The sequence below is a fragment of the Pristis pectinata genome, chromosome 4 (genome assembly GCF_009764475.1).
Source record: "Pristis pectinata isolate sPriPec2 chromosome 4, sPriPec2.1.pri, whole genome shotgun sequence".
NCBI classification, from domain to species: Eukaryota; Metazoa; Chordata; class Chondrichthyes; order Rhinopristiformes; family Pristidae; genus Pristis; species Pristis pectinata.
Genome location: NC_067408.1, coordinates 89,937,241 through 89,949,897, shown reverse-complemented (window position 1 = coordinate 89,949,897; position 12,657 = coordinate 89,937,241). Strand labels below are relative to the sequence as shown.

Below are 12,657 nucleotides of genomic sequence, written 5' to 3'. Positions count from 1 at the left end.
TGCAAAGTTCACTGAAAGTGGCATACAGGTAGATAGGGTAGTGAAGAAGGTGTTTGGCACGCTGGCCTTCATCGGTCGGGGCATTGAGTATAGGAGTTGGGAAGTTATGTTGCACTTGTATAACACATTGGTGAGGCCGCATTTGGAGTATCGTGTAGCAGTTTTGGTCACTCTGTTATAGGAAAAATGTTATTAAACTAGAAAGAGTGCAGAAAAGATTTACCAGGATGTTGTCTGGACTTGGGGGCCTGAGTTACAAGGAGAGGTTGTGTAGGCTAGGACTTTATTCCCTGGAACGTAAGAGGTTGAGGGGTGACCTGATAGAGGTATATAAGATCTTGAGGGGCATAGACTGTGAAAGCACATAGTCTTTTTCTCAGGGAGAAGGTCCCAAAAACAAGAGGGCATAGGTTTAAGATCAGAGGTGAGAGATTTAAAAGGGACATCAGGGGCAACTTCTTCACACAAAAGGTGGTGCATACTTGGAATGGGCTGCCAGAAATGGTGGTTGAGGTGGGCACATTAGCAACATTTAAAAGACATCTAGATAAGTACATGGATAGGAGAGGTTTAGAAGGCTGTGGGCCAAACGTGGGCAGATGGGACTAGCTCATTGGGCACAGTTGGCCGAGACCATTTGGGCCAAAGGACCTGTTTCCATGCTTGTATGACTCTTGAGTCTGGGACTTACTGATGCCAAATCTGTCAGTTTTCTCCATCAGAGACATCAAATGTTATTAAAAAAACAATTACAATTTTTACTGTTGGCAAGGTGTTAGTCCCTGGCTTTACTGGCTGATATTAGTGGGTCCAGAGGACATACAAAAAAAGTTTTTGAATGTGTCCTTAAATTAGAAATTAACAGTTGATAATTGCTTAGTTTTCCATCTAAAGACTATGCTAAAATGTAAAAATATCTGTAAAGTAATTTTTAGGTTGAGGAGAGGTTAGAAGAAACTATAGCTTTCCTCACTAATGATTTGATTTACCTTCTACAGAGTATGGTAATGGAACTATGTTCAGGACCTTGCCTTGCCTTGGAATTGCAGGGGAAGGAGGTTCAAAAGTCATTTAGAGAATGCTGTGGACCATCAGACCCTGTAAGTTATGGTTGAGTTTCAAAAGTTGCTGTAAGTTATTGTATATTGCCAATTTCTGAAGTATTTCTGCTTTTTAGATAAGTTCAGAATCACATTTTTAATAGCAAATCTTGTATGCATATATTATTTGTCCCATAGTAATAGATTGTTACAAATCTCCTCCATTTTTTCAATGGGTGTTCAGTTCCATAAAGATCAACATTGTTCTTGCAGCTATGATTAGTGGCTTGAGCATATTCAAGTTTAATTTGAAGGAGAAGGTCAAACATCTAGAGTGCTTCAATCAAACACCTATTACAATAAAGCCATCTACCTTATTTTTTCTTGAGAAGCATATATCTGATTTATAAAATTACCTTTCTAGTAAAGATTGAATTTTTACTGCTGATTAATTTTAATTGGATTTTGTTTAGTATAATCTGCTTGGAACACAATCAAAAGAGCATAGAACATAGAACAGTACAGCACTGAAACAGGCCCTTCGGCCCACGATGTCTGTGCCGAACATGATGCCAAATTAAACTAATCCGCTCTGCCTGCACATGATACATATCCCTCCATTCCCTGCAATTTTAGTGCCTATCTAAAAGCCTTTACCATTATGATTTAAAAGATTTGACAAAATGAAGCTGCTATAAAGTGGCTGATCATTTTACTAACTTCAGCTTTCTGGACAAACTCAGAACACTGTCAAAGAACTTTCCAAGAGAACAAGAAGAGGGAACTAAAAAATGTATTCATTCATAGCGCTCTTATATGCTTCAAGTGGCTCATTACAAAGTGTACCATATAAACGGAAACTCAATAAGTACCAGAGAGTGTAGTCTACCTTTTCAGAAAGTGGCAGAAATGAACATGATGGTGATTAAACAGTTATGTTGGTATTTCGAAATCCTGTAGAGTGATTAGGTGTGGTTTTGTATGTGTTATTGCACATACAACTTGCTTATATAAACTATAACACCTCAGGATAATACAGAGTGTCACCAGGACGAAGTCCATGTTATGGCAATATGGAGATCAAAAGCGTAGTGCAGAAGAATGAAATGAATGAAAACAAAATTTTGGAATATTTAATGTATTATAGATCAAGGTACATATACCAGAACAGAACATATGGAATGATTTGTAATAACATGTTTGTATTGTAAGGCATTTCATTCCATGAAGGTCTTGGCTGTTTGTTCACATGCATTCCATCTTTTCTTTTGCCAAAATTGCTTCATACTTAGTAACAATAATGGAGTTTATTGCCAGAATTTGATCAATGCTATTTAATGCTACTTCAATCCAGATTTCAAGGTCTGCTGTTAGTTTATTTCCCTGTGTGCATGATGCAATTACTAGTAACCAACCTCGCTAATTAGAGGCAACATGTGCGGAGAGAGAAGCAAAGTTAACATTATCAGGTCAACGACCCTTCATCAAGTCGCATCTGCATCCATGCTCCCTGAGTGAGACCTTTAGACCAATGAGATGCTTTGACTGTAGAGCTTCAAAAGTTGGTGGACCATTTATTGAGAACACAGGGAAGCAATTTCCTGAGAGCATTAGGCCAACATTTCCAAGCCTGGAGATATAATTGATAATGTCTGTCAGGCCTCTTGTTATTCAGTGGACATACATATTCAGGACTTTATATCATCCACAAATTGTGTGGCTAAAGTGCACTTTGTTATGATTCCTCCAAATGATGGGCTATGTTACATTTATAACAAGCACCCACCCCCATCAAGATGTTGTTTGTCCAGATGTTCATACAAGACTTGACTGCCTAATGTGCCTTTAGTGGCCACAAAGCCTGGTGAAGAATCCCTTCAGGGCATTGATCTGTTGAATTGAAGGGCACCTTGATCAAAAGAAAGTTTTGATAATACAGTGAAGCATTCCTCTTGTCATGTATTCTGTCGATCACCACAATGAGGTACCAAGGTCAGCTTAAGAATTGCACTGACGTGGAAACTTGTGAGTAGGCAATAATGATAATAAGAAAGACTTTTTGCAGATATATATGCAGTAAAACAAATTTATAATACGGCACACTGTTCTTGAGAGGAAGGTGGAGTCCTTCTATATTTCATTTCTGAAATGTTGCCTCCAAGATACTTAATTTGAGACGTCATTTAGAAGGTTTCATTGGCAGGCTATGCCTGGTTGGCTGTCTTCTATTTTGGTGTGCTCTTGGATGTTTCCTATTATGAAATTATATAATGATATAGTTCAGAAGAATGTTCTTTAGACAATCATGTCCATACCAACTCTTTAGTGGACCTTTCCAATTAATACCACATCCATGCTTTTTCCCAAAAGCAGTATCATTTTTTCTGTACAAATATTTAATTCTTTTGAAACTTGTAGTTGAATCTGCTTCCTCTATATTTTTATATCTATTCCAAATCCTAGCAATTCTCAGCATGAAAATTACAATCATGTAATGTTTTGTTCACTTACCTTTCACTTTAACTTGGTGCTGTTTTCACTCGAAACCACCTTTTAATTAAATATTTCATGATTTTGAGTATAATATTGTCTTATTCTTGTGAAGGGAGAATGTACCAGTTTCTATTGTCTCTCCATATAAATGAGGCTTCTCATCCTTGGTACCATTTGAGTAAATTTTCTACAACCTCTCCAAGCCCTCTGTAATATCTTTTAGATAATCATTTGTAAAGTTTTAGCCTATATACTTAATTATGTTTATAGTTTTAACTGCTTTTCAAGTCATATAGATAACTTACTCCTATTTGCTATAGGCTTCAGTCTGGTGCAATTCTAATATAATTATTGAGGTAGGTATATATCTCATTATACAGTCTGTTAGTATTGGATGACTTTCTTTCATTCTGGGGATCCGTAGGCTTTGAAGTGATTGAGGCCAATAGGGAAAGAAGTGCCTAATGGGATGGCTGGGTTGTTTGTGAGACAATGTGCTCCTGCTACTTCTGCAGCACTTTTCTGTGCCTTTGATGCATGGACTTCTCCATACCAGCCAGAATGCTGCTACTCCACTCTGAGTAGTCATGAGCAAAGAATTCCCAAGAATTGGTTGGAATATCAAGGAGGCTTTGAGAAGATGCATCTTAGAATGGATATAATGCTGTTGTATCTGATGTATGTCCTACATTCTGGCATCTCTATAACAGTTGCAATACTTTTGCCAAAAAAAAGCCATAGAGTTTCTTGGATCAAGGCAAGCAGCTTTCTGAAATGTGTTGTTAGTTATCTTCTCCAGATGACTTCTTCCTCCACCATAGATCACTTGGTTAGGATTGAAGTCTATTATTGTGCAGAAAATGTTGGAAAAATTAACAAATTAATTACATCTCAGTATTATGCATCACATATGTAAATGAGATCACAATAAACAAAAATATTTGTCTTAGAATAAAAATGGTTCTTTAGTTAGGGTTAGGATCTACTGCTGCACGTTACTATTTAAATAAAGAGCATAAAGGGGGATGGTATTAGTTGCTGTTTGTGTGATGCTGAAGATGCATTTTCTATTGCACATTGCTGAAGTAAACATTGTAAATGATCAGATTTGAACCCCAATGATTTTTTTTCTGCCACTTTATCTTTCCATGCTGCCCTTACTTCAGGGAGAAAAGAGATCCACAAGTATCATCTGTGCCACTTCCATCCCTTCTAGTCCAGATATCTAAATTCTCCCCTTCCTAATGCTCCAAACCTTTTAGTAATTTTAATTTCCCTCTTCTGCTCTGTGACAAAATAGGCTGAAGTCAGCGTGGATTCCTTAAGGGGAGATTTTGCCTGACAAATTTGTTGGAATCCTTTGGGGAGGTAACAAGCAGGATAGACAAAGAGTCAGTGGATGTTGTTTACTTGGATTTTCAGAAGGCCTTCGACAAGGCGCCAAACATGAGGCTGCTAAACAAGATAGGAGCTCATGGTATTACAGGAAAGGTACTGGCATGGATAGAAGATTGGCTGACTGGCAGAAGGCAAAGAGTGGGAATAAAGGGGGCCTTTTCTGGTTGGTTGCCAGTGACATCGTGTTCCGCAGAGGTCAGTCTTGGGTCTGCTACTTTTCATGTTATATGTTAATGATCTGGATGATGGAATTGATAGCTTTGTGGCCAGGTTTGTGGATGATACAAAGATAGGTGGAGGGACAGGTAGTGTTGAGGAAGAAGGGAGTCTGCAGAAGGACTTGGACAGGTTGGGAGAATGAGCAAAGTAGCAGATGGAATACAGCATAGGGAAGTGTATGGTTATGCACTTCGGTAGAAGGAATAAAGGCGTAGACGATTTTCTTAATGGGGAGAGAATTCAGAAACCGGAGGTGCAAAGGGACTTGGGAGTCCTATTGCAGGATTCCCTAAAGGTTAACTTGCAGGTCGAGTCAGTAGTAGGAAAGGCAAATGCAATGTTAGCATTCACTTCGAAAGGACTAGAATATAAAAGCAAGGATGTAATGCTGAGGCATTATAAGGTGTTGGTCAGACCACATTTGGAGTATTGTGAGCAGTTTTGGGCCCCATATCTAGGGAAGGATGTGCTGAATATTGAGAGGCCTGGATAGAGTGGATGTGGAGAGGATGTTTCCAGTAGTGGGAGAGTCTAGGACCAGAGGGCACAGCCTCAGAATAAAAGGACGGCCCTTTAGAACAGTGATGAGAAGGAATTTCTTTAGCCAGAGGGTGGTGAATCTGTGGAATTCATTGCCACAGATGGCTGTGGAGGCCAAGTCATTGGGTATATTTAAAGTGGAGGTTGATAGGTTCTTGATTAGTAAGGGTGTCAAAGGTGACAGGGAGAAGGCAGGAGATTTGGGTTGAGAGGGAAAAAATAAATCAGCCATGATCGAATGGTGGGCCAGACTTGGTGGGCTGAATGGTCTAATTCTGCTCCTATGTCTTATGGTCTTAATGAAGATGATTTTAACAACCTCCTTCCATGACACTAAACCCCATTCTTGCTTCCCCACCCTGATTCTCACGTTAGTTGATATTGCTCACAATTTTCTTCTCTTTTTTCCAAATATATAACCATTACTCTGAGTTCAAAGAAGAACTTGGCCCCTTCTGTCCAAACAACTATGACTTCTACTCCAACTGTTTCCTTTGATAACTCTCAAAGTAAATGCTCAAGGAAGAGTACAAAAGACTGCTTAGGAGACAAAGTATGTAGTTTCATCATACTGTAAAGTCATCAAACGTGCAAGAAAACATGCATGGCAATCCAAAACATTATATGAAAATGCACGTGCTACACTAGAAATGCAGAGTGCAATTTCCCAATGTTTCAAATGTTGTTCTGTGAATAGCAAAATGAGTTTCTCTAACAATTGTTCTTTGTAAATTAAAAGTTTATTTACTTAGAAATTAGAATTTACAATCATCCAAGCATGTGATGCTGTTACTGTGCAGCATAAAACATTGTTAATTGCAATAACAATTGCCCATTCTACTCCCACCTTTTGCAAGCTAACAATTATTGCCTTGAAAAGTCAGTACTTGGACAATATTGCTGTAACAGTAGACATGGATATTTGAAGTCCAAAAGAATTCCCTGTTATCAAAAATGACCAATTGTGTGGTGAATAATTTTCTTGCAATAAACAAAGACCAAGAATGTTGTTTTGAAGAGGCAATGTATCCCAAATTAAAGTGAAAAACACCGAGCTGCTCAATATCATGCAACATTACTCTGAAATAATCCAGTACTCTTGCCAAATCTTTTTCCCCTATAAAACTTTTTTCAAGCTATGATATCAAACTGGAAAATTAATCATCTTAGATTTAGAATATGATGGGTTCTGGCTGCATTTTTGATCACATCCAGAAATACCTAAGGTTATGTTTACCATATGGAGGCTCTCTTGACAGCTCCCACAGAAGCTGGGAAATTTGTTAGGGGTCAATGATGGCAAAATATTTTAGAACTTTACTTCCCTTCTACATTATTTCTAATGAGCAATGGAGGAGGAGGAGGAGGAGGATTACAGTGAGATCCAGGAGCCTGATGTGGGTATCATGAGAAATGCATGTGCTGAATTTTTAGTACTCTGTAACCAAGGTGGCTGTTCTAATACCAGAAGAGGTGGTGAAATCAGACACAATTACTAGGTTTCAGTGGCACTTAGACAGACATTTCAATAGGCAAGGCATAGAAGGATATAGTCCTGATGCTGGCAAATGGAATTAGTATAAACAGGCAAAAAGTTTGGCATGGACATAGTGGGCTGAAGGGCCCACTTCTGTGCTGTACGATTCTATGAAAGGACAGATCATAAAAAGTAATAAAATCAAACAGGGGTCTTTAAAACATTTGACTTGGGGTTGTGGGGCAGGATGCCCCCAGACTTATCTAGGCATCTGATATGCTGCCTTAGTATCTGGCATTAGTATCTTTGGATGTAATAAGCAAAAACCTGACTCCTATTAGGCCCTCCTTTGCATATGCAAACAATCAAAATGGCAATAGCCATTGATGCCAGAAGAAAGTGTTAGCAGAAACCTAATCTCTCACATACATTTTTATAATCTCTAATTAGTTTTGCTCAGTTAGCTACTGCTTGTTTTTGAGTGTGATTGTGCTTTATTTGAAGAGTAATAATTAACAGAAGCAACAATGAATAATACTGGGAGTTAATTCTGCATAATGGCAGCAGAAGTTTTGGCAAATACAATTTTTATTAATTTTGTACAAACTTTTATAAGTGCATTATTCTAGCATTTTGTGGAATAAATTATCCAAAAATGTGCCACTGTAAACATTGTCATTTCTTCAGATTATTTAAATTACTTAACATCCAAATGTGTTAATATAAACAGTTTCAGTGGTTTGGAATATGATGACAAAAAACGAAAAGTAAACACTAGGCCTTATGACTCAGTTTCCTTGGTTTCCTTTACTTATTTGCTGAGCATACATTTCCTCATGAGGCACAATAGATAAATAAAGCTTTGTACTGACCTTCATGTCAAAATTGTAATGTGACTCAAATAATAAGGAATTTGAGACAAAGGGTCAGATTTTCTTCAACAGTGTAGTGGTCCACTTCTGGACTGCAGAAACTCGACATGTCTATGCTTGGCGCTTCACAGCGTGAGTCAGAGACAGATGTGATCTCCTGACCAGAAGATAAAGCATCAAGCACAACAACTATATAGCAACAGCAATTCTGAAAACAGCCTTATTTACTTCTAACTTTCCAGTTTTGCACCTTCATTTCCTGAATTGTCTGTTCCACTATCTTTATGAAACGTGTCTTTCAATAGCAGCATCTGGTAATAGATTCAGTAATAAAATATTTTATTCATAAAATAGTCTCTATTTATAAAATAGTCTCTACAATATTGATTTTTTTTAACTGATAAAAGCTAACTATATAAATCTTAATTTAATTAAATGCAAAATGTACATGAGTTACTTCCATTTTGTTATTAGACCGTATTTATTAAGGTAGCATCTGTAATTTGTTTCCATCAGTGGTAGAAATTCTTATCTTGTTACTAAATATTTGAATTCTATTGTGCCATTCTGTTCAATAATCCAATTGTTATAAAATATCAAAAAGTGTCTTTAAAAGTTGGAGGCAGAAATAAAGATTAGTCTGAAGATACTCTGATCTGTTGTAGAGCCATTAGATGGGATCATGGTTTGCATGCTGCAAAGCAGTAAATGTGAAGTTAAGAAGAATTTGTCAAACTTGTGCCAAATGAGTGTGTTGCACAGTCCATCATGACTGAAGGAGCCAAAGGGTTTAGCGAAGTCATATGTAGAGGCAGGTGTACCTCCGTGTATTTTCCTTCAAATTGTAATGTGGTAAAAGAAACTTTTCAACCAAGGGCAACCAGTCTCCAGAACCAAGGTCACCCGAACCTCTGGAGTTGAGTTGCGGTGTGCGGAGGATACTTGTGTTTGCCTGTCCTCAGACACCCATCTTCAAGTCATCTTCAACTTGTTCACTAAGAGGATGGAGCTTCTGCTCAACAAAACAAAGGTCCTCTATCAATCTGCCCCTGGAGCACCACACTGCCTTCTGACAAAAGGACCTGGGAAAATGTCGATCACTTCATTTCTCAGCAATCACCTCTTGGCAAAGGCAGACTTCAATAATGAATTCACCAGCTGAAGTAAACTGAAGGAAAGGGTATTTGAAGATCAAGATATCAAACCTGGCACAATACCCATTGGGTACTGATCAGCAGTGATCCCTGCCCTATATGCTTCTGAGACCTGGATTACCTATAGTAGGCACCTCAAAGCACTGGAAAGATTCTACCTATACTGTTTTTGCAAGCCTTCCAAATTCACTGGAAGAACAAGTGAGTAAGTATCAGTGTCTTTTCCCAGGGCAACATCTCCAGTTTTGTAGCCCTGGTTACAATCAGCCAGCTAAGTTGGACAGGCAAGGACGATTTAGAGAGACACTGGTAGATGTATACACTTGTTAAGTGAATGGGCAAGGACAAGACAGATGGAATATGATGTGGAAAAATGTGAGATTATTCCACTTTGATAGAGGGGAAAAGAAGTTTACTTTTAAATGGTGAGCGATTAAAAGGTGTTGGAGTTCAAAGAGACCTGGGCGTCCTTGTACTTGAGTCATTTAACGTTAGTATGCAGCTACAGCAAGCAATTAGGAAGACAAGTGATATGTTGGCCCTTTTTATTATGAGTGCATTTGAGTACAAACACAGACTTCTTTCTCCAATTAGCAAAGGGGCCCTGGTGAGACTGTAGATGGAATAATGTGTACAGAGTCTGGTCTCCCTAACTAATGAAGGATATAGTAGGAGTGATCGAGGGTTCACCAGATTGATTCCTGGGATGACTGGTTTCTCTCAAGAATATGTGGCTGGATCTATGCGCTTGAGTTTGGAAGAATGAGAGATGAAACATATTAAAATTCTTATACATGCTGACAGGGTAAAGTGGAGTTAATGTTCCTGCAGCTGCAGTCTGTAGAACCTGGGTTGTCAGTCTCAAAGTAATGAGTCAGCCATTCAAGAGAACAAATTTCTTCACCCAGAAAGTAGTAAACCATTAAAATTCTCCACCCAAGAGTGCCATGATTGCTCTGGCTGAATATTCAAGACAGAGGTCAATGGATTTCTAGATATTAAGGGCAACAAAGGATATTGGTTAGTTCAGCAAAGCAACATAAAAGTTCAGCCATGATTTTCCTGAAAGGTGGAGCAGGCATGAGGGGATGAATGCTAAACTCCTGTTTCTATTTGTGTTCTTGAGATTAATGAGTGGGGCTTCTCCAGCCTGTACAAGTGACTTGATTGTATTGTGCAACAAATGCTCACCAATCGGGTCCAGTTCACTTTCAACAAGCAGAGGATATGTGGCTATGGGGAATCCAAGGGTCCAATGTGGGCAGCAGATCCCACTCAACACATCTATATCGGTGACTTTACTGTAGCTTTTTCAAAATTGCTATTTTCCCAAGAAAGAGATAATTACTTCAGGATGTAAAAAGTTAACATACATTTAATTTTAAACACAGATTTCAGAAAATGAGCAGATCTGTTTGCTTTGTTGGCCCGTACGCTGTTTGTAGAATGTCGTCATAAGTTGATTAAACCTCTATTATTCAACTGAGGCAATGTTCAATTAAATCAGACCTCCTATACAAAAAGAAAACATATACAGTATAGGATGGCTGTCTGGAAGTTAGAAAGCAGCATGATGTTACAGTCTACACCATGAATTATAGGCCTTATAAACAACTCCAGTTGCTGCAACAAGTAATCCTTACTGCTATTTAACAATGTAATTGTGCATTAGCCATTGCATTTTTTTCTTTGTAGCTGCAAGCACCATTTAGAAGTTTTCATAAAGTTAACTGCCACAGAAATGATTAAATATTGAAAAAATTATATTAGTAGATAAGTAATTTTGTTAGTTCTGCCACATTGAGACATTTTACAGTTTTAAAAACTCAGTTCCTTTGACCTTGTTTCTTTCTTGATTTTTCTTAACCTATTCTTTGAAATGTTGTGAAAACACTTGTACCTTTTGTGAAAAATGTACCTTCCCTTTATAAATTGTCAACCATTCACTGTGGTAAAGCAATCATGCTCTTAATAACTGTGCATCCATATCTCCTAGGATCTCTGCCCACTTTCTTAGTGATAAATTAATAACCTCTTCTCATTCTTGTCAACAGAAGAATATAGTCATCTGTCCTTTCAAAGGCCTTCTATGTTGAAAACATCTCTTGAATATCAATTTATCTTAATCTGCTCCAGTGAAATCATTCCAAATATTTACAGATTACACTCCTTCTTAATTTCTGACATCTAGCTTGATTCTCTCCATTTTTGTATCCTTCTTGATGACCCTTGTGCTGCTTACTTCCTATTGTTCTTTCCTTGAACCTATCTCTACTGTTTTCTGTAGGCATGGTCAACAATATTCTTCCATCTATCATCACAAAGATAGAGACAGGTGAAACAAAAGTTAACTAATGTGCAATCAGATCTATTTTCAGGGTTTTAGAATAAAACTTGAGACAGATGAAAAAATAAATTGTGGATTATGTTAAAAGAAAAATTCTATGTGGCATTGACTGTAACTTTTGTAAATTACTAAATTGCAGTTTGCATATTTCCTGTTACCAATATGCGGTTGTACATTGCTAACAACTTAAAGGGAGATCTAGTGAGCATCAAAGCAGAATCTTAATTGGGATTTAGATTAACCATGTGAATGATTCGATTATTCACACGTTTCATCTGATGAGTAGAAGCTCCCTATTAGAGATAATTGTTGTACAGGTCATTCATTCATCACTTTCTCCCTTTCTTTCTCATGCTGCGTGGAAACCTGAGCAGAATTTTTAGCAGTCCGTGTTAGGTTTGCGTTAGCTAAGTTATTTTTGCCAACATACTTCTCCTTAAAACTTCACTATTTCCAAGTATAAGAATGCTCATTTTAATTTCAATTAACAGATTCCTTTTAAAAACCCAAGAATTTAATATTTTAAGACTTTTCTTCCTAGTACTTTATCCAACAAAGAATTTTATTGTTTCATGTAACTGCTGCAATAATTAGTTCTAAACCAGTCTGACATCTTTGAACTAAAGCTGTATTTTTACTCTTTTTATGTTTGCAGTTATAATTTATCAGTTGACATTTACCAGTTGATAATGACTCTTGCCATTCTTGTAGAAATCTACATAGAACATTAACCAAAAATCACTAATTGCAGATCAAATAGTATGTGATCTGTAGAAAAGCTGAATGATGAGCTGCATTGCTGCTACTTTTCCTATGCCTTTTTCTTTATGCTTTAATAGCTTCAGTGGGAGGTTACCAGATACCCACCTCACCCCAAACAGGTTGTCTGTGAATGTGCCTATGTTGCTCAGAGGCATTTTCCAGATGAGCAGCAACTATCAAAATTGATTGAAGACAAAAGAAACCACAGATTCTGGAAATGGGAATTAAAAAAAACAGAACACCGGAAGAACTCAGTGAGTCAAGCAGCCTCTGTGGAGGCAAAGGATGCATGTCTCCACAGATGTTCTTTGACCCACTGAGTTCTTCCAGCATTCTGTTTATTTTGATCAAAATG

General features: G+C 37.7%; 1 protein-coding gene across 8 annotated transcripts in view; it reads left to right on the top strand.

Moving 5' to 3' along the window:
- The window catches only part of nme7 (NME/NM23 family member 7), a 104,757-nt gene that overhangs the window by 73,381 nt on the left and 18,719 nt on the right, over nucleotides 1-12,657 (top strand). For 7 of the 8 annotated variants that reach the window (XM_052015070.1, XM_052015069.1, XM_052015074.1 and 4 more), the window contains one exon: nucleotides 999-1,100. In XM_052015070.1, the coding sequence (XP_051871030.1) occupies nucleotides 999-1,100 (102 nt within the window). Of the gene's footprint in view, nucleotides 1-998; nucleotides 1,101-8,111; nucleotides 8,472-12,657 lie in introns of those variants that run through there. The other variant, XM_052015071.1, reaches the window with a different exon arrangement.